The 18,626-nt window shown below is 42.0% G+C and overlaps 1 protein-coding gene across 3 annotated transcripts in view; it reads left to right on the top strand.

The window, feature by feature from the left end:
* Window positions 1-18,626, top strand: part of CCDC91 (coiled-coil domain containing 91) — a 211,349-nt gene that overhangs the window by 83,491 nt on the left and 109,232 nt on the right. For all 3 annotated transcript variants that reach the window (XM_040987458.1, XM_040987459.1, XM_040987462.1), the window contains one exon: window positions 15,995-16,072. In XM_040987458.1, coding sequence (XP_040843392.1) covers window positions 15,995-16,072 — 78 coding nt within the window. The remainder of the gene's footprint in view (window positions 1-15,994; window positions 16,073-18,626) is intronic.

Consider the following 18,626-nt stretch of genomic DNA (forward strand, 5'->3'; position numbering starts at 1 on the left):
AGTGGATGAGATGAGAATGGATGCGTGGCAGGTGGGATGCAAAATCGAAGTTTATCATCTGTGCCAAGAAAGCCATCATCTCATGCTGCTAAAGGCTGCTTCAAGCCAAGACTTAGCAGGTGCATTAGCCACACTAGTGGCATCTTTAAAATGCCTACACACTAATGTCCAGTGTTGTTCACTGCTCTGAGTAAGGTCCTGAGCCTTGGAGCAGAGAGATTATCTTGGATTTAGTTGTTGCCCCCAGTCTAATCACACAAATCCTGAAGAATGTATAACCCTCTCCAGGTGTGGTGAGAGGGGTAGAGCCCAGGAAGGCCAGGAACCGGCCAGAATTTGAATCCCTGTTGCTGATTCTGGGGCACAGGAGCCTTGTGCTGGGAAGGCCAAGGGTCCCTGCTTGCCACCCTCAGTCAGGTGGAAGACCCAGCAGCCCAGGGTTTTAACCCAGTGAGTCCCGCAGCAGCTTCTGACTTCCAGAACTGAAAGATAGTAAAGTTTTGTTGCTTTAGGCCCCTGACGCAATGGTGATTTGTTGTAGCAGTGGGTGGCTCATCCACCTAGGGCATCTGTTGTCTCCACCAGTGGACATGGTCCTAGGGCTCCGTTGGATCAGCTCTGAGAATGGGACGACAGAATATTGAGGCAGTGAATCCAGACAGTTCTTCGGGGCAAGGATGGATTTGTATTTTGAAAAGCATTGCTGCATGTTTCTATTGTTGTGGTTGTGATTCAGAAAGTGGGGGAGTGGATGGGAGCTTCCCTCGGGAGTTGAGATTTACAACGTGATGGGGGTGAGGACTTTGGATAGACTCTAGGGAGTTCTCTTATAGTCACCACGGTAGGGGAGAGGGTGAAAAAGGGCACAGATAACGTGCTTGCTGATTGGCTGGGGTAGGCGCAGGTGGGACGGCTTATCTATCGGCTTTCCTTGCAGGAGGATGGAATAAGGTGTGCGGGGTGTCAGCATGGCTAGTACTGCATATGCAGATTGGACAGATTTATTTGCAGTGACTGGGCAGCTGTTAATGCTCCTCTCGGCAGCCTGTCTGCCAGATTGCAGTGCTGCAGAGTAAATGCTGCCTTTTGTGTGGCCAGCTGTGTGTGTGTGTAAGAACTACACTGAGAGCCAGATAGAGATTGACAAATAGATTAAGTTCAGAGACGAAGAAACTGAAATATATACAAAGACATATATGTAGTTCATATATCTTATCAAATAAATATACAGATGTATTAATACCTGTTACTTTATCATATATGTCATAATCTGCACATGCATACATGAAGAAAAGGTGTTGGGGAAGAAGTTTCCTGGTAACTCACTTTCTTTGCATGTAGTTGGATCATTTACAAAGTACGAGGAAGGATTATGCCTGTTTTGTCTCCATGGTCTTTCCCAGTGCTGTGATTACGTGTTTACATAAACCACTGACTTGATAGTAAATTTTATAACATAGCAAATGTTTATGGGATAGTTACCTCAGATAAAAAAAAAAAAACAAAAACTTGTCCAAGAAGCAGCAGTATGCAGTGTTTTGTTCCATGAGGATATTGCAGCCCTGTATACTCTGGCTGATGCCTATGCTTTAGGACTGACAGTCATGTCTTGTTTTAACACTGATTTTAGGAAACTTGGTGCAGGTTTTCTAAGAGTGAGATTACGCATTTACCAGGTTTTAGCTACCTCAGCTAGAATAGGAGACCGAAAAAATAGTTCAGCGTATCTAAGATGTGACGCATATTATATATCATAAAGCATTTCCTCTGCTATTTTAATTATATTACCTAATTTGTTTTTAATCCTTTTGAACCAATAACTATTTTACAAGGGCAGGAACGTGAAGCATGATTAAATTTTAGGCACCCAAGTGTCCATACTAAAGCTGTAATGTTTATGTAAGAATCGAATTGACTGATTTGGACGTCTTTCATATTTCTGATTCGGGGCTTCGTAAAATCACGCCGTGGTTTGTTCTAGAAACGTAAGAAATCAGTGAAGTTTATCGGTTATTCTGCCGGTGGACATACTTTCCTGTTTTTGTGTTCACCATTATTGAACTCCCATGGTTATGTCTCAGAAGAAGCATCATTTTGGGGATTGCCTATAGGGATAAGACATGTCCTAATTCCACAGATTTTCACCCGTTTTTTTATGAAGATGTTTCTCTCACTAGAAGAAAACGGATTCTTTTCAAATGCCTGTTTGTGTTCAGTGTCGAACTCCGTTGGTCTAAGTCAGCTCCGATTCAGGATTGTGAGATGAAGTCTCTGTTACTTGCGCTCCTGTGTTTCTGCACTAGTGGAAGGAAGGGGGTGATGTGGAGACCCAGCCCGTGTGTGCAGTGGCATGGTTACTCAGAGGCACGAGGCTCAGCCTGGCATGCCTTCTTTATTTACTCTTCACCATAGCTGGGAGGTTATCCTCTTTATATGGAAGAGGAAATTCAAGCTTAGCTGTTGCCATTGGAGTGAGGTCTTTCCTCTAGGCCCATGAGCCTTCCAGTGTTTTCTTCCTCTGTAAATATTTACTGCACACTTGGCCGTGTGCACGCAGTATGTGATGTCAGCCAGTTGTCAACAGAGGAGGCGTCTGCTTAGTTGGAATTTGGGATCAGGGTTTCCACTCTCCAAATGTCAGCCCAACGGCCGTAGTCCTTACAGATGACCTGTGCTCATTACAAATATGTCTCCCCTGGTTACGCATCTAAGCTAGACACCCAGTATGTGGATTATTTTACAGGTTACTATTTTAGTTTCCAGATAACATTTATATGGTTTAAATTATAAAAAAAAGTACAAAAGGTATGCAGTATAACATCTTCTCATCACAATATTTACTGCTCAGGTTCTGTCTTGTGTCAGCCAGAGGTAGTGTTTTCTTACATCTGCCACCAGATTTTTAAGTTACATAAAAATGTACTATGTATATAACTGTGTGTGTATGATCTTTCTAAAAGATTTAAATTTTTATACCCAATAAGCATTTCTTTGAATTCTAGTTTCCAAAACTTGTGTGTGTGTGTGTATTCTTTTTTTCCTTTGAAATACCAAATGTGTCCCTTGTGCGTTTTGTTGTTTTCTTTTTGTTTTTATCATATTTAAGTATTTGATGCCAAAGTAACAGGGAGCAAGCTCTTGGATCTCTTGGCTTAATCCCCAAATGGCTGCAGTGGCCAGGGCTCAGCCAAGCCAAATCCAGGGTCCAGGAGCTTCTTCTGGCTCTCCTATGAGAGTGACAGGGACCTAAGCAGCTGGGCCATGCTCTGCCGCTTCCCACGATGCTTTAGCATGGAGGTGATTACACGTGGAACAGCCGGGACACCTGCCAGTGCCCGTAGGGGCTGCCCACATGAGCAGCAAGCAGCCTTTACCTGCCACACCACAAGGCCAGTTCTCATCTCGGCATTTTAACTTCAGCACCTGCTTAGGTTCTTGGTTGACGGTGCTCTCTGGAAATCAGTGTAGAGGGATACTTCAATTTGAAAATTCTCGTCAAGCTTATAAAAAATGGTACAGGTTCTGTGTTACACCATTTGTTATAAGAAAGCAACATTCACAGCCCTTTTTTGTTTGTTTTTGGTGCCTCAAAAAGTACTACTTTAAACTTTTTAATTTAACATTTGTTTCTAAGTCAGATACTTTATATTTCTGCTTCTTGACGTTCCTGTCTTTGTAACTTCCTGCCTCCAGCGTGTACTTAGAGTTCCTCCCTGTTCCAAGTGCGTTCATGTTGGGAAGTTGACTATCTCCACATTCAATGTTTGCGTCAGTAATTTACTGAATGCTACCAAGACTTATTTTATGCAACCTATTAGTTTTTGTTTCCTGATCAACTTTACCTTGAAATGAATGTTTTCCTTTTTATATTACCTAAAAATAATAGTAGTAGGAATAACTGGCATGTAAAAAAAAACCTGTGTTTCTGAGGTATCATATAGATTTTTCAAAACATGTATGTATTAAATGTCTAGGTTATCAGACACTTAACATGTTTGTATTATGAAAACATGCAAAAGCATTTCTTCAAGATGTTTTCTATTTCATGAAATAATACACAGCGTATGCTAGTTCCTCTACTATTCAGTGTAGCCGTGGAATTCACTCTTCAGTGAGTTAGTGGTCGCTGTCCCTGCATGATCGCCCCAGCTCTGATCACCAGTGTGTTCTAGATTTCCCCATGGCAGTGAGATCATGTGGTTCTTGTATTTTTGTGCTTCATTTCAGTTAATGAAATGACTTCTGGGCCATCCGTGTGGTTGCAAACAACAAAATCCAATCCCTTTTTTAATGCTGAACATCTTCAGCCATCATCTTTATCGATGTATCAATCAGTCAGCAGTCAGGTTTGCTCATTTCCATTTGTTATCTTGTAAATAGTGAAGTCAGCATGGTGTGTTGTCTCTTGAACAGATGGTATTATTGCAATGGATAATTGCAAATATTCCCTCTTTTTCTGTAAATTGTCTCTTCATGCATGTGAAGAACCCATATTTGGTGAAATCCCATTTGTCTATATTCAGATTTTTTTTTTCAGCTGCTTTTGGGGTCTCAGCTAAAATACGTTTTTCCTATTCTGTTGTCCTGATGTACTTTATTTTCTTCAAGAAGTTTCATAGGTTCTGGTCTTCCCTTTAGATCGTTAATCCACCTGAAGTTGATTTTTGTACATAGAAATCAGGCTCTAGTTTGATTCCTCTGAATAAATTCTCCATTCCCTTAGCATGTACTTAAAAGACTGTTTTCCAATGCATGCTCTCAAAACCTTTACAAAGATCTTAGGGCTGTAGATGTGTGTTTTTCTTCTAGCTGCTACACCCCTTATCAGAGTACCAGTTCAAGGGCTAGCAGCTTGGCATCTGAAAAAGCTTCCTGCTGAGAGGCTGCTCACTCCCTGTGGGGACCAGCGTGGGCTTCTGGCTTCAGCCTGACCCAGCCTTGAGTGTGGCGGGCATTTGGGAGTGAACGTGTTCACGGAATATCCCGTCTCAGCTCTCCCTGCCATTCTGCCTTTCCTATAAATGAGTGGATCTTTAAAAAACATGGAGACTTATTTTGTGACTCACCATATCCTCTATCTAGAATTTTCCATAGGCTATTGAGAAAAATGTGCTTTCTGTAACAGCTAGGTAGAACATTCTGTTGAGTTGTATTATGTCCAGTTGAACTAGGGTACAATTTAATTCTGTTTCTTTGTTGATTTTCTCTTTGGGTTTCCTGTCTATTTCTGAAAGTGGGGTTGTTAACTGTATTGAAAGCTGTTTTTCTCTTTAGGTCTAGTGATGTTTGCTTTATGTATTTTGAACATTTGAGTATTGGGTGCATATAAATTTAGTAATATTTTTTTGCTGTTTTGAACCCTTTATCGCTATATGATGACTATGCCTGCCTTCTGGTTGGTTTTGATTTGAAATCTGCCTTAGCTACAGTAAATACAGCTAGTCCTACTTTCTGATAGGTTCGGTTTGCACGATGTAACTCATTCCATGCTTTCGCTCTCAGTCTAAGTGTATCTTTACAAGCGAAGTTTCTTGCTAGCAGCATCTGGTTAGTTCTTTATTATAATATGGCTGCCCTTTACACATGAAATGAAGAATTTTTCCACTTAAGTGTGTAGGAGCAGTTAATAGATAAGTTCTTCTGTTTAGGCATTTGCCAGTTCTACTGCAGTTTCTTTCTTCTTGTCACTGTCTTCCTTGGTGATGGATTTTTCTTTGGCAATGTGCTTTGATTCTGTGCTCTGTATTTTGGTAGTCTGTTGAAGAGTTCTGCTTTGTCATCATTGTGAAGCTTAGCAAAATATTCTTTTGGTTATAAAATTTTGAAATAATAACAACTGGACTTGATTGTAAAGCTAGGAAATGATGTGGGGAAAAAATAGAAGCAGGTAAGAAAAAGTTACAGCTTTACCCTGAAACTAAATTTCCCCTGGAATGTTAAACTTCTGTGGCCCCAGTACACGTCTCTGCATATTACCTGTATCTGTATTAAGTTACTTTAAAATAATTATTTTTATTCAGCATTCTGAATTTAGAGCTTACTAACCTTCTGACATTTTCTTCTTACTCATTATCATTTCTACCTTTAACTTTGAATAATTTCCACTATCCTTTCTTGTAAGATAGGTCTAGACGGTTGTAATAAATTCTGTTTTTTTTTTCTAATTTTTTTCTATGAAAATACCTTAAATCTTATCTAAGTAGTAACTTTTCTGGACGCAATATACTTTTAACCAATTAGAGGTGGTGGTTTTGCGGGGAGGCCTTCTATCTGCCTAGTCACTGCCTGGATAGCTATGGCTGCTGCTGGGCCAGATTGAAGCTGGGAGCAACACCAGTTCCCAGACACTTGGACCAGGTTTCACTGCATTTCCCAGGCCGCTAGCAGAGAGCTGGACAGGGAGCCAGCACTAGGAGGCTAGCATTGCAGGCGGTACCTCCACCCACTACCCTATATTGCTTTCCTCTGGACACCATATTCTTCGATGTCAGGGTTGTTTGTTGCTTTCTCCTTTGTACTGTGGAAGTGTCATTCTAGTCTCTCTCTTGGTCAGTAAATGTCTCCTGGTAAGTGGCACTCCTTTATGTTTTACCTGTTGCTTTTCTCTTGTAGCTTTTTCAGTACTCCCACTTGTTTCTATTTTGGAAAATTACTTGCAGTATTTCTTGTGAGAGTCTTCAGTTGAATTTGATGAGTGACTTCAAACTGAGCATTTGTAGCTTTCTGTAGGTTTGTGAGAGTTTTTCTGTTACCTTTATATTGCTTTATTATTCTGAAGTCCCTCCTCAGCCCCTGTTACTCAGATATTTGCTCTATTCTGGTTGTTCCAAATTTTTCTCCTGCTAGTACATTTTTCCATTTTTTCCTTTGACTATTTGTTGAGTAGCCTATCTTCAATATCACTGATTCTTCTGATTGATCTCTTTTTCCACTCAGCTGTTTGGGATGTGAGTCAATCAGCAGGTGGAAGATCCTCTGTCTACTTTTCATTCTCACTCACTATGTGTGGGTGTGTGTCTCCCTTTCTCTCTGTAACTGCCTTGCAAATAAATAATTTGAAAAAGAAAATTCTTATTCTCCCTCCTACCCCAGGTCATGGTGGGGAATCTCTGAGGTTCAATGACCTGACTGAAGGAAATTGTTCCAAAACAAGGGTACTTGTCTTGGACTTGGTCATTCCAGTGTCATGAGCCAGGGAACAGTAAATCACTAGAGAGCAGTCTGTGGTTCCTCCTGCCCCCATCACCCTCAGCATCTATCTCCTCCATTCTTCAGAGACCAGCCCTAGGGGTTGCTGTGAGTGGCTGCCCAGGACGGCCACACTGCCTGTGTTCCCAAGCCCCCTCCCAGGTCCCCCTGCCTCTCCCCTGCCTGTAATTTGTCACCACCTCTTGCAGTTCCCAGTGGAACTTTGAAAAGGCCATTGTGTATTCTGTGGCCTATTCACTTCCCCAAAGAATCGTTTACTGCTTGATGTTGCCTACACACCCGTTTCCCTCTCATACAGGAAGAGGAGAACGTAGCCTTGTGAGTCACACTGGGCTGTAGGGCGACGGCTCCTGTAATTCTCCCATGCACACAGCAGATGTGCATTCCCGCTCTGCCGTTCTTCAGCCTTGTCATTTCATTTTAACAGACCCAGTCACCACAAGTTGAGAGTATATGTGAATTTCTTTACAGGTCCTGTGTTTTCTTTTAAAGTTGCATTTTAATGATTTGAAAGAGAATTACACACACACACACAGGCATGCACACCCTGAGACAGAGAGAAACCTGGAAAGAAAAGTTTTGCATTTGCTGGGTCATTCTTCAAATGACAACAGTGAACAGGGATGGTCCTGCCCAGAGCCAGGAGCCAGGAGCCAGGAACCAGGAGGTCCATCCAGGTCTTGCCTGTAGTATGGGGTGTGACTGCTTGGGCCTCCTTCCTCTGCCTTCTCAGGATTATCACTGGGCATCAGGATCAGAAGTAGGACTGCCCGGACTTGACCTGATGCCTGTGTAGGATGCTGTTGCTGCAGGTTGTAGCTTCATGTGCCATGCCACAAGGCTGACCTTCAGCCCCTGACTCTATTTTTATTTCTTGCTGGGAATCTTAAATGATCTAGCTGGTTTCTTTGTTTTGTTCATTTTTAAAGGTAGGTACACACACACACACACACACACACACACACACACACACACCTTCTGCTCGTTCACCTCCCAGGTTCTTGAAATTTCCACGCTATAAGCAAGAGCTGTGAATTCAGTTGGGGTCCTCCATAGGGGCGGGAGGTACCAAAGAACTTGAGTTCTTCCCGTGGTGTGCGTTGGCAAGAAGTTGGACTGGACAGTGGAGCTGCGTCTGGCACTGCTGCACTGCCATCTGGGAGGTGTGTCCTTCTTGGCATTGTCACTGCTGCCCCAGGTGCTGCCGCTGCCCTGGGTGACCACCCCTGCTTCCGTGTTGTTCCTGGATGTGATTCTTCTCCCTGAGGAAGGTCCCTTTAGTTTCCTGCCTCCGTAGGACAATCAAAGGTAGTTAGGGGTAATTTCTGGGGCTTACTATTTATCATGAAGATTTTGATGCATAACTTTTCTGTTCTCCAGGGTGCCCTTTCCCTTGCCCATGCTTGGCATTTCCAGTTTGGGACCTGCTGTATTGCCCTCAGAGCCTTGCTCATTCTACAGGCATCCCGTGGGTAGCTGCATAGCTCTGCGATGTGGGCGAAGGGAACTGGAGGCTACTGTGTCTTCAGTGACAAACTGTCTGCCGATGCTGCTGTTTGGAATCTTTCTCTCACCTTCATTTCCATCTCCTTGTTGCTGCTGAATCTTGACTCTCCTGGGGTCTCTGTTACCCTTAAACATCTCCCTCCTTCTCACCCTTTATTCCAGTTCTCCTGTGTTAGATCTGCTGTTAGCATAAGCAAACACATCATTCTGTTTCGTTAGCCATGACCCTTTCCCATTATAGCTTTTTATAATTATAAGCAAAACACAACAAAAATGAAAACCAAGGCTATTTTCACGTGTTTCAGTTGCACTGGGTTACAGGAGTAGTTAATATTTGTTTTTAATACTTCATCACTTTTACTGATCTGGAGTTATTGTTACATTTGAAGACTTCTGTTAAATTGACCCTGATTTAGGGGAGCTGACTTGGAGACAACACTCATTATTTTTAACACTTAGAAGCACCATGTCATAAGGAGAAGTGTCCTAGTTTGTTAGCTTGCTGTGCCTCTGGGGAACAAGAAAACAGGAGGCCTTTGAGGTAAGTGGGTGAGTGAAGGAAGAAGCCATCTGAGTGCCCATCAGGAAGCGCCACATTGTGTTGCCATGGCTGCGCTGAGAAGGTCCATCAGTGGTGATGGACTCACAGGAATGTGTTCTCTCAGCTCTGGGCTCAGCGGTCTAGAATCCAATTCCAGTGGCGCCACACCCTTTAGGCTCCCCACAGGGGAGCCCCCTGCTGCCCCTTCCACTTCCTCCTGACCCAGCGACCACTTAGCTCCCAGCAGAATGGCTCTGTTATCTGCGCCCTTCTTCCCTGTGTCTCCTGTTGCCTTTTGTTTGCCTTTAAAATAGAAGGAGTCCTTGGATTTAGGACCCATCCCTAAGTCCTTAACTCATGTATCTTTAACTTAGTTATATCTGCAAATGCCATCTTTTTTTTTTTTTTGGCAGATTAGACATAATTAGACTTTATTGATGACTAAGTTTCTAAATTTTTTTACTGTTTTCTGTGATACATTTTTGTTGGTATACTGACCCCCTTTTCACTCCCCTTTTGGTTCCTCATTTTCCCCCTGTTGGGAAGGTCCTGATCATACAAGTAGGTACAGCGGCTTTGTGGGTTGCAGACTTGACCTGCTCTTCCCGCCTGCTTCCCCATGTTGGTGTCTGTTCCTTTCCCTTCATCCTTTTCCCCTCTTTTCTTTTCTCCCTGCATTTAGGTTGGTTTTGAACATCTGCTTTTTAAAGCATCTTACCTTTGATCTTATTAAAGTGAAACATCAGTAATTTCTGAATCTGGTGCACAATGGAATGAATCTCTCTTCCCTCATCTCATTCATTCTTTATTTCTTGCTTGTGCATTTATAGTGACACAGTAGGAATAGAACCAGTCCAACATACAGGTTAGCCAGGGGTCTCAGCGAGGATTCTGCAGATCCCGCCTTGCTCAGGCTGTGTGGTTCTGTTCTTCAGACTGAAGGTAGTTGGCAGAGCAGATGGAGACAAGACGGTGGCAACACTAACGGCTCTATGGTAAACATATCAACTCTGATCGGCTTCACTCGTTGTTCTGATGATCAGCATGATGCCTTCATGGTGACAAGTTTAGTCATTTCTCATAGGCTGGCTACCAGTTCCTTTCCTTCAAGTTCTGGCTTAGGACTGGTTGTGATTGTCATGTTTTGATTTTGTACATTAGTGTTTAGAAACATCAGTTTCTCCTATGCTGGTCTGAGCAGATTGTTTGCTTCTTTGCATTCTTTCATCTTGTATTTATAAGGAAAAGTCCCAAAGTTTGTTTGTTACCTTGTTTTTATTGAGAATATTCAGTAAAGCCGAAGGTTTGTGTTTTTTTTTTGCCTGCTCATGAAACTTGTGCAGTGTGTTATGGTGGACAGTAAAGGAATGAACCCAAAGACTCAACCTAGGCCTTGGAAATCGTGGGTTATCTGAAAGCAAAGGGACACATCCATCTGTTGAAGTCACCTGTTTGAGTCATGAGGGCAGTTTACTGTAGCGAAAGGGCCCTGCTTTCATGTGTTAAAGTTACTTCCCTAGCTTTGGAATGATTCTTATGTGATTGTTTTCCTTCCTTCAAGTTTATTTTTGGCTAGAGTAAATGAAGTAGTCTCGGAAACCTTTTGAGGATCTGTCATGTGCTGTTACTTTTGACAGAGTGAGTGGAGAGACTAAACAGGGAGCTGGAGCAGCAAGGTGAGGATGAGACTCCTACGAGGGCATGAGGCGGGGAGACTTGCAGTTGGACTTGGCAGCAGCATTGTGCCAGGGAATCTTCCTGTTCCTGCTGGGATGGTGGCTCCCCAAGGGAAGGGACCAGGCTGGCTGGGGCTGTCAGCTGGTGCGGCGGGACACTGTGCCACGTGGGGGTGTTTCTGCTGTTGTGTTTTGACAGAATGTGCATATGTGATCATGCAAGCGCTTTGTGCCACATTGGCAGTTGGAGTTACTTCATAGTTGTGTGTTGGGCTCCTCACATTTTGGTAGGAAAATGTTTATGGTTTTCTCAGAATCTTCCAGTTCCTTGGTTGGATGTTTTCCCACTATCTTTATTTTGATTTCTTCCTCCACAAATTTCCTTTTGGAATATCTGGAGGTGTTTATGCCTGCCTTCTCCGATCGAGTTGATTAGTTGTTGTGAAAGGGATGGAATCTTGTGGCCTCGGAGAAAGTGGCAGTGAAACTCGCATTGAAAACTGTTCTGCATCTGGCTGCATGAGCTGATTTTGTTCTGGTCGCTAATTATAACCTGGCTCCTTGTCAGAGAATTTAGAAAGAGAGAAGCAGCTGCTTTCTCATAGGTGGATACACTGGTTGGCTTCTTTCCTTTTTGCCCCCTTTTTCTTTTTTTAAAGCACTTTAATAATTCCTTCCAAATATGTCAATCACATGTTGGCTTTTAACCATCTATGTGGCAGTGTATTCTACTGCTTTGCATAGATTAGTTTATTAAAGATGATTAGTATGGCTTGTATTTGACTTGGCAATGTATGGCAGTAATTATATGCAAACTTGGAAATGTTTATCAATGTGTATGTTAGTTTCAGAATTTTTTAAAAAATCAAAGTTTCTGTGTCTGACTTGAGCACACACATCAATATATTACAATGAGGATGGTAATGTATAGAAAAAAATCAAAATTGCAAGTTTGGTGTTTTCTGTAAAGTACTTAGATTTGTTGATACACTGGTTCCTGTGTAAGTTTGCATTTTTCAAGATAATTAGAAAATTTTTTATTTGAAATGCAGAATAATGGTGGTATAGAGAGGAAAAACAGAGAGGGAGTGATTTCCATGCTTCAATGCACTCCCCACATGCTTACAGTAGCCAGGACTGAGTCTAGTCAAGGTCGGAACTCCCATGTTGGTCTCCAGCGTGGATGATGGGGACCTGAGCAGTTGGGTCATCATCCACTATTTGGCCAGATACATTTGCAGGAACTGCGATCAGAGTTGAAGCCAGAACTTGAATGTGAATGTTCCCATGGTTGGCTGACTTTGCAAACAGTAGCTTAACCCATGGTGCCATCATGCCAACTACATTAACAAATACTTTTAAAAAATTTTTATTTGAAAGGCATATTTACAAGCAGAAGGAAAAATATTTTGGTATAAGTCATATTCAGACATAAGTATATGTAAACATCTTGGCAAGCAGGGTGTTGGGATTGGAATGATCATGGGTAGTATAGGATTGGTGAAAGGAGTACCTCTGATGACCTTGGAAAAGTACTTCACTTTGCGTCGTATTTGCCAGGTGAACAGTGACTAATTATGTGTCCTGCTTTGTCACACACATGACCGTGGTTGTGTATCCTTTTGAATTTCATGCAGAAGACAAGTCAGATGAAGGATTAGGAGTAGATTTCAGTAGTTTAGCTTTTACAGAATGCTTTAAACTAAACAGTGGGCTGGCTTGTAGGATGTTTGATTTAGACTCTTCCCTGATGCTTTTGAACTCAGAAATCTTCAACAAGGCTTCTTGACCTCTGTGGGCCATAGTTGCCCCATTTCTAAAATGAACGCGCTGTAGAAGTGTACCTTTGAAATCTCTCCTTTTTAAAATTTATTTTTATTACAAAGTCAGATATACAGAGAGGAGGAGAGAGGAAGATCTTTCATCTAATGATTCACTCCCCAAGTGGTTACAACAGCCAGAGTTGTGCCGATCCAAGACCAGGAGCCAGGAACTTCCTCCAGGTCTCCCACGTGGGTGCAGGGTCCCAAGGCTTTGGCTGTCCTCCACTGCTTTCCCAGGCCACAAGCAGGGAGCTGGATGGGAAGTGGAGCTGCCGGGATTAGATGTGGTGCCCATATGGGATCCCAGCATGTTCAAGGAGAGGACATTAGCTGCTAGGCCACCACGCTGGGCCCAAAATCTCTTCTTACTTAAAAGTTTTGTAGTTTTATTTAAGGTGAAATATTTTCCCGAGTCTTCCCTTTCTACTGATGTTTTGGGGTTTGACATTTTGAAAGAAAACTATCTTTATGGTCACATTTGGGTTTAACTACTTTGAAGATAGGTTGTAAAATTTTGGCCCTACATTCCTGAACGAAAAACTTGAGTTCCATGTATGACTGGTTTTTCCTGTGTTTTCCTTTGGGTATCTGGGCAGCCTGGTGTGTTACGATGTGGCTGTGTGATTGCTGACAGCAACTCTGCAGTAATTACAGGCAGCTGATTGAGGCTGCTGCAGTGCTGCGTGGGAATGGCATGCAGAAAGATGGAAGGCCAACCCAACTCCCTCATTGGACAGATAAGACTTCAGTGTTCAGTCTGTATCAGAGAATACCGATTAAAACTTCCTTGGTTCAAATACCTCTGTGAACCTATGCCATTTTCTCAGACCTGGCTAGGAATCACCTTTCTAACGTTGTTATTTTGATGTTAAATAACTGTCTCTGAGAAAGAAAAGAATTGTAATCTCTTTTCCAAAGTATTTTTGGCCTTCAAAAACAGCTCACTCTCTCTTCTCGACTCAGTACTTATTTATCAAACTGACACCATTTGGAACATACGGAGACACACTGTGTTCTTCTTACCTTCCCAAGTGCCAGAGCCTGGAAGGGGCGGCACTCTTGTCTCTCCCGGTGCAGTGTACAGAGACAGGCAACAGGACAGATGCGATTACTGTGTCTAGATGCCACTATGACACAGTATGCTACAGTTACATGGTCCACTTCCTTCTGTCACTGAGGAGGTACCGGCGGGTCATACAGTGACATTGTCTCACCCCAGGCTGCCCAGACACTGAAGGGAAAGCACAGGGAAAACCAAAGACACGTAGGTGCTGTGCCGACAAGTCAGTGCTGGGTGTGAGCGATGGTAGAGAAGACGAGCAGGGGGCTTTGGGGAGAGAGTCCACACGGTTCAGAGGAAGTGAACGCTCCTGGTCTGAGGGGAGCAGCATGGGAGGAAGCTCAACTCGGTCCCCAACAACTCCAGTCGCCTTAGAGCAGGAGTGTGCCTAACAGGGCGAAGCGGCGAGTCGGGGAAAGAGCGGCGTCAGTTTGGGCCATGGGAATGATTTTAGATACTTGATGTATTAATGTGAAAGCCATCTGGGAGTTTTGGACAGATGTGTAATTTTAATTCAAAGATATTTATTGACCACCCACTGGGTCAGTTACTGCTCCTGGTACTGTGGACACAGCAGTGAGTAATTTATGCCTCGCAGAGGGTTCGTGTTACACTGTGTGACCGGGCTTCAGTTTTCGAAGGATCCTTGGGATTAACTGGGAAAGGGTCGGATCTCAGCCACCAGCGTGTCACTGCAGTCCCGGTGACAAAGGAGCATGGCGTCAGCCGGAGACGTAGCTAGTGCGTAGTCTACCAGGTCTTCAGGCTGTAAGGCATGACTATCAGTTCAAATAAACACATTAAAAAAGTGAAAAATATGAGTGACTTAGAGCAGGGTGCAGCACATATTTTACATGTCAAGGGTTTTGTAGAGAATTAAAAATCAAGACAGAACCGGTAGGATTTTCTGAAGACGTCATGAAGATTATGAATGATTAAAGGAGAACATTTCTTGGTTATTTTTTGACCCACTCTAAACTTGGTAGAGGAAAATGAAGAATTGGACATTGCTTTGATGTGTATATTTGCAATGATGCTCCTGGAGAAATATATCTAGTACTCTGTGCTTCACATACTAGAAGTGAGATGAATTAGAGTTTGGTGAGGTTAGAGGTGAGGGCTCGAGTGACTCCTGCGTTTGGAAGCTGGGTGGTGAAGTAGAGCCAAGAGGACAGAATGGAGAAGGATATGGCGGAAAGCTCAGGCTGGGGGTCCACGTAAGGGGATATCTCACCAAGGGACGAGCGAGTTTTGCATGGTGATGCTGGCAACAGAGGCTGCTGAGTTTTGAGTCTTTGCAGATTTTCTTGCAAAATCAGAGTAACAAAGAGAAAGATAAACTGAATGTGTGAATACTGGATGGTGGTGGTTACTGAAATGTGGAACACTCACACCGAATGGACTATTGGCAAAGGAAGCTGTTCCGGTGTGCCTCGGCTGGGTGGTGTCCGTGGAGAATGACCGTAACCGTGCGATCCTAGAAAGTCCGACTGGGCCACCTCCGAAGGAACAGGTCCTAGACCACAGACCTGACGCCAGAGTGCTCTGCACTCACCAGTGTCTTGGAAGTACCCGGAGAATGTCCGTCTTTGAGAATGAATAAAAGGAAATACTGAAGACTGTGACGAACCATGAAAGGAAGGCAGCCATTCATCTACTGATAGAGGAGAGGTGCAGAGCGGTCAGTTGTCAGAAAGTACTGAGGCGGTTTACCTCGGGCAGGCACAGTGGACTAACGTCTAAAGTCCTCACCTAGAACACACTTATCCCATATGGGCACTGGTTCTAATCCCAGCAGCCCCACTTCCTATCCAGCTCCCTGCTTGTGGCCTGGGAAAGCAGTAGAAAGCCTTGGGACTCTGAACCCGCGTGGGAAACCCAGAAGAAACTCCAGGCTCCTGGTCTTGGATCAGCTCAGCCCTGGCCGTTGTGTCACTTGAGGAATGAACTGGTAGAAGGAAGATCTTCATCTCTTTCTTTCTCTCTGTATATCTGACTTTACAATAACAATAAATCTTTTTTTTTAAAGTCTGTTTTAGAAGGTATCTTTTATGTGTTTTTGTTATTAGTGATGTATATGTAATTAACCCACTCCATCATATTTGGGGAGAAAGTTAATGCTCTTATTCTTCAGAAAACAAAATGGAAGAGCCAATCATGCTTTACTTTTTTCTTTCAGGAGAAACATAAGCAGGAGCTGGAAGACATGAGGAAAGCGGGACACGACGCTCTCAGCATTATTGTGGATGAATACAAGGTAAAGGTTTGAGGTTCTGCTGATTTTTTTTTTAAACCTAGGATAACTCCAATAAAAAACATACATGCTCACACATGTGTGTACGAACATGTATAAATAGTGGATATGTAATATCACTTTACATTGGTGTACAGCATAAGGTTTGACCAACACATGCTCATCGAAATTACACTCAGGAAATTGGGAAGGTGATGCTCAATATGGCTTTGGATTTGAAGAACTTACAAGTAGATAGAGAAAGCCAGAGCAAGGCAGAAAGCAGCTGGTTCACCTCTTACAAAACAGTTGCAACAGCCAGGACCGGAGCAGGTGGAAGTCAGGGGCATGAAACTCAGTTGAGTTTGAGTTGGAGATCCCATGGCATCAAGGACGCAAGTACTTGAGCCATTACTTGCTACCTTGCAGGGCGTGAGTTAGCAAGGAGCTGGAATCCAAATTCAAGTCCATGGCATGCAGTCATCCCAGATGGCATCCTAAATGCTGTGGTAGACACGTGCCTGGTGCCTTTTTCCTGACTTTCCTGAAATTATAACGATAGGGGTATGTTTAAAGGCACATTTAAATAGTGATCAAAATTGCGATAAATGCCAATGTGAGGAATATGTAGGAAAAATGGAGTATTTACAGTTATTTTACAAACACTTGTTCTAATTCATTGCCTGCAAACAGTTAATCATTTAGAGCAAAGTGAGTGTTCAAAGTTAAATTTACCTTCTAAATTTCATGCTAGAATTTCATTGTTTGCAAAAATGCTAGAGGAAGAGAGTGCAGTTGGAATTTACTAGAAACCATTTTTCTCATGGTTGTTTGCTCTTGGTCTTTTGATATATGTCCTTTTGCAGTATCTGCATATGCATAGGCTCCTGTTGCACTAACCAGCTTTGAGATGTTTCTGGAAAATAATCTCCCTTCCCTGTCCTCTTTTTTTGTTGTTGTTCTGGTTACTTGGTGTGACTTTGAGGTGTTCTCATATCAGTGCATATAAACTTAACTTATTTTTTATCAACCCTGTAGCATTTCTCATGATAGGTACACTGTAACTTATTTAATAAAACTTTAGTAGATAGACAATTTTTGTTGAATTAAAAAATAAATGTAAGAATAATTCTGAGGCTTTGGGCTAAATTGGGAATTTTTTTTTAGTGTTGATTAAACTTTGCCGCTAGAGCTGCTCAAAATTAATGTCAGTTTGCTTAGTTGGTAATTTAACGCCGGGGGCTTTACAAAAGAATTTGCACAAAGTAGAGAAAGAAGTAAATCCAAAATTAATGTATGTGAAATATTTTTTTTTTTACTTTGAGTATTACAACAATAGTCTGCCAGATATTTTGGGGGTCATTAAGGTCATTTCTGTGACCATAGTCAATGGCTATACTAGTGTTTGTAAACGGTGTCCATTGGTAAGAAGGCAGTTTAAAAATGTCTGGTTCTTAATAAGCACACCTATTGAGTTTTTATATAATATTTGATTTTTCGTCTATTAATATAAACTTGGGGAAAACTCCTCTGTTAATATAACATTGCTGTTTTTGAGCTTTCTTCCCCCTAAGGCTAAAATTGGGAAGAATTAAAATATTTGAGCATAGAATTATTCTGCTTCTTGAAGTGATATGTTCCGAGCCGGCATGTTCTTGCTTTTATTTATTCCTAGTTATTTCCAAGGCATCGCCATTGCATGTGTCTTTCCATATTTCTCTTAATAACTCAGTCTTTGATACTTTAGATCCCTTTTTCATTGTCACTCTTCAGTATTTATTTTTCCCTAATATGTTTATATGGCTTTATATGGTTTTCCCATATATGTTTATATGTTTATATGGCTCCTTAATGAGGTTAAAAATCATACATGAAAAGTTAAAATATTTGCATTTGTAATTTTGAAGAAACTTAGTTGAGAGTTATCTACTTACCGTCATTTAACATTCAATCTAATGTAATCAAAAGTTTCAGGAATTCTGTTACGATTTAACTAAAAAGCATTAAAGATTTCATCATATTTCCTAGGAAATTAAATTTCTCATAGCTTATGGTTCATTTATATTCAGACATGCGAACCAATTTATAGCTTTTCATGTTGATTTATTGATGAGTCCAATATCATGTATAATAAGACACTCTGATAACATAATCAAATACATTACTACAAAAGCAACTATTGTGTTGTAAAAATAGTTTGCATGTCATCTTGAACAATAATATGCTAAAGTGAAATAGTTTCAATGGGAAATTAGGCAGTGTTTATTGCTACATTAAATCAGATGTATTTCTGATTAAGCGAGGACAGTTTGTGGCACTTTGGAATAGGAAAAGAAGCAATTATTTTTGCATTTGCAGTTCAGATGTGGAAAGTTGTTATGATAATTTAGTATGGTTTTTTTTTTTTTTAAGGAAGGGTTTTAAGATTCTTTTTTATTAAAAGACGGTTTTAGAGAGAGAGGGAATCGGGAGGTGGAGACAGGTTTTCAATCCATTGGCTCACTTCCTAGTTGGCATCAGTGACTTTTCTGGGCCCGTCTGAAGCCAGGAGCTTCTTCCTGGTCTCCCAGCAGCTGTG

Source organism: Ochotona curzoniae, unplaced genomic scaffold (genome assembly GCF_017591425.1).
Source record: "Ochotona curzoniae isolate NIBS_2020 unplaced genomic scaffold, NIBS_Ocur_1.0 contig_4645, whole genome shotgun sequence".
NCBI lineage: Eukaryota > Metazoa > Chordata > Mammalia > Lagomorpha > Ochotonidae > Ochotona > Ochotona curzoniae.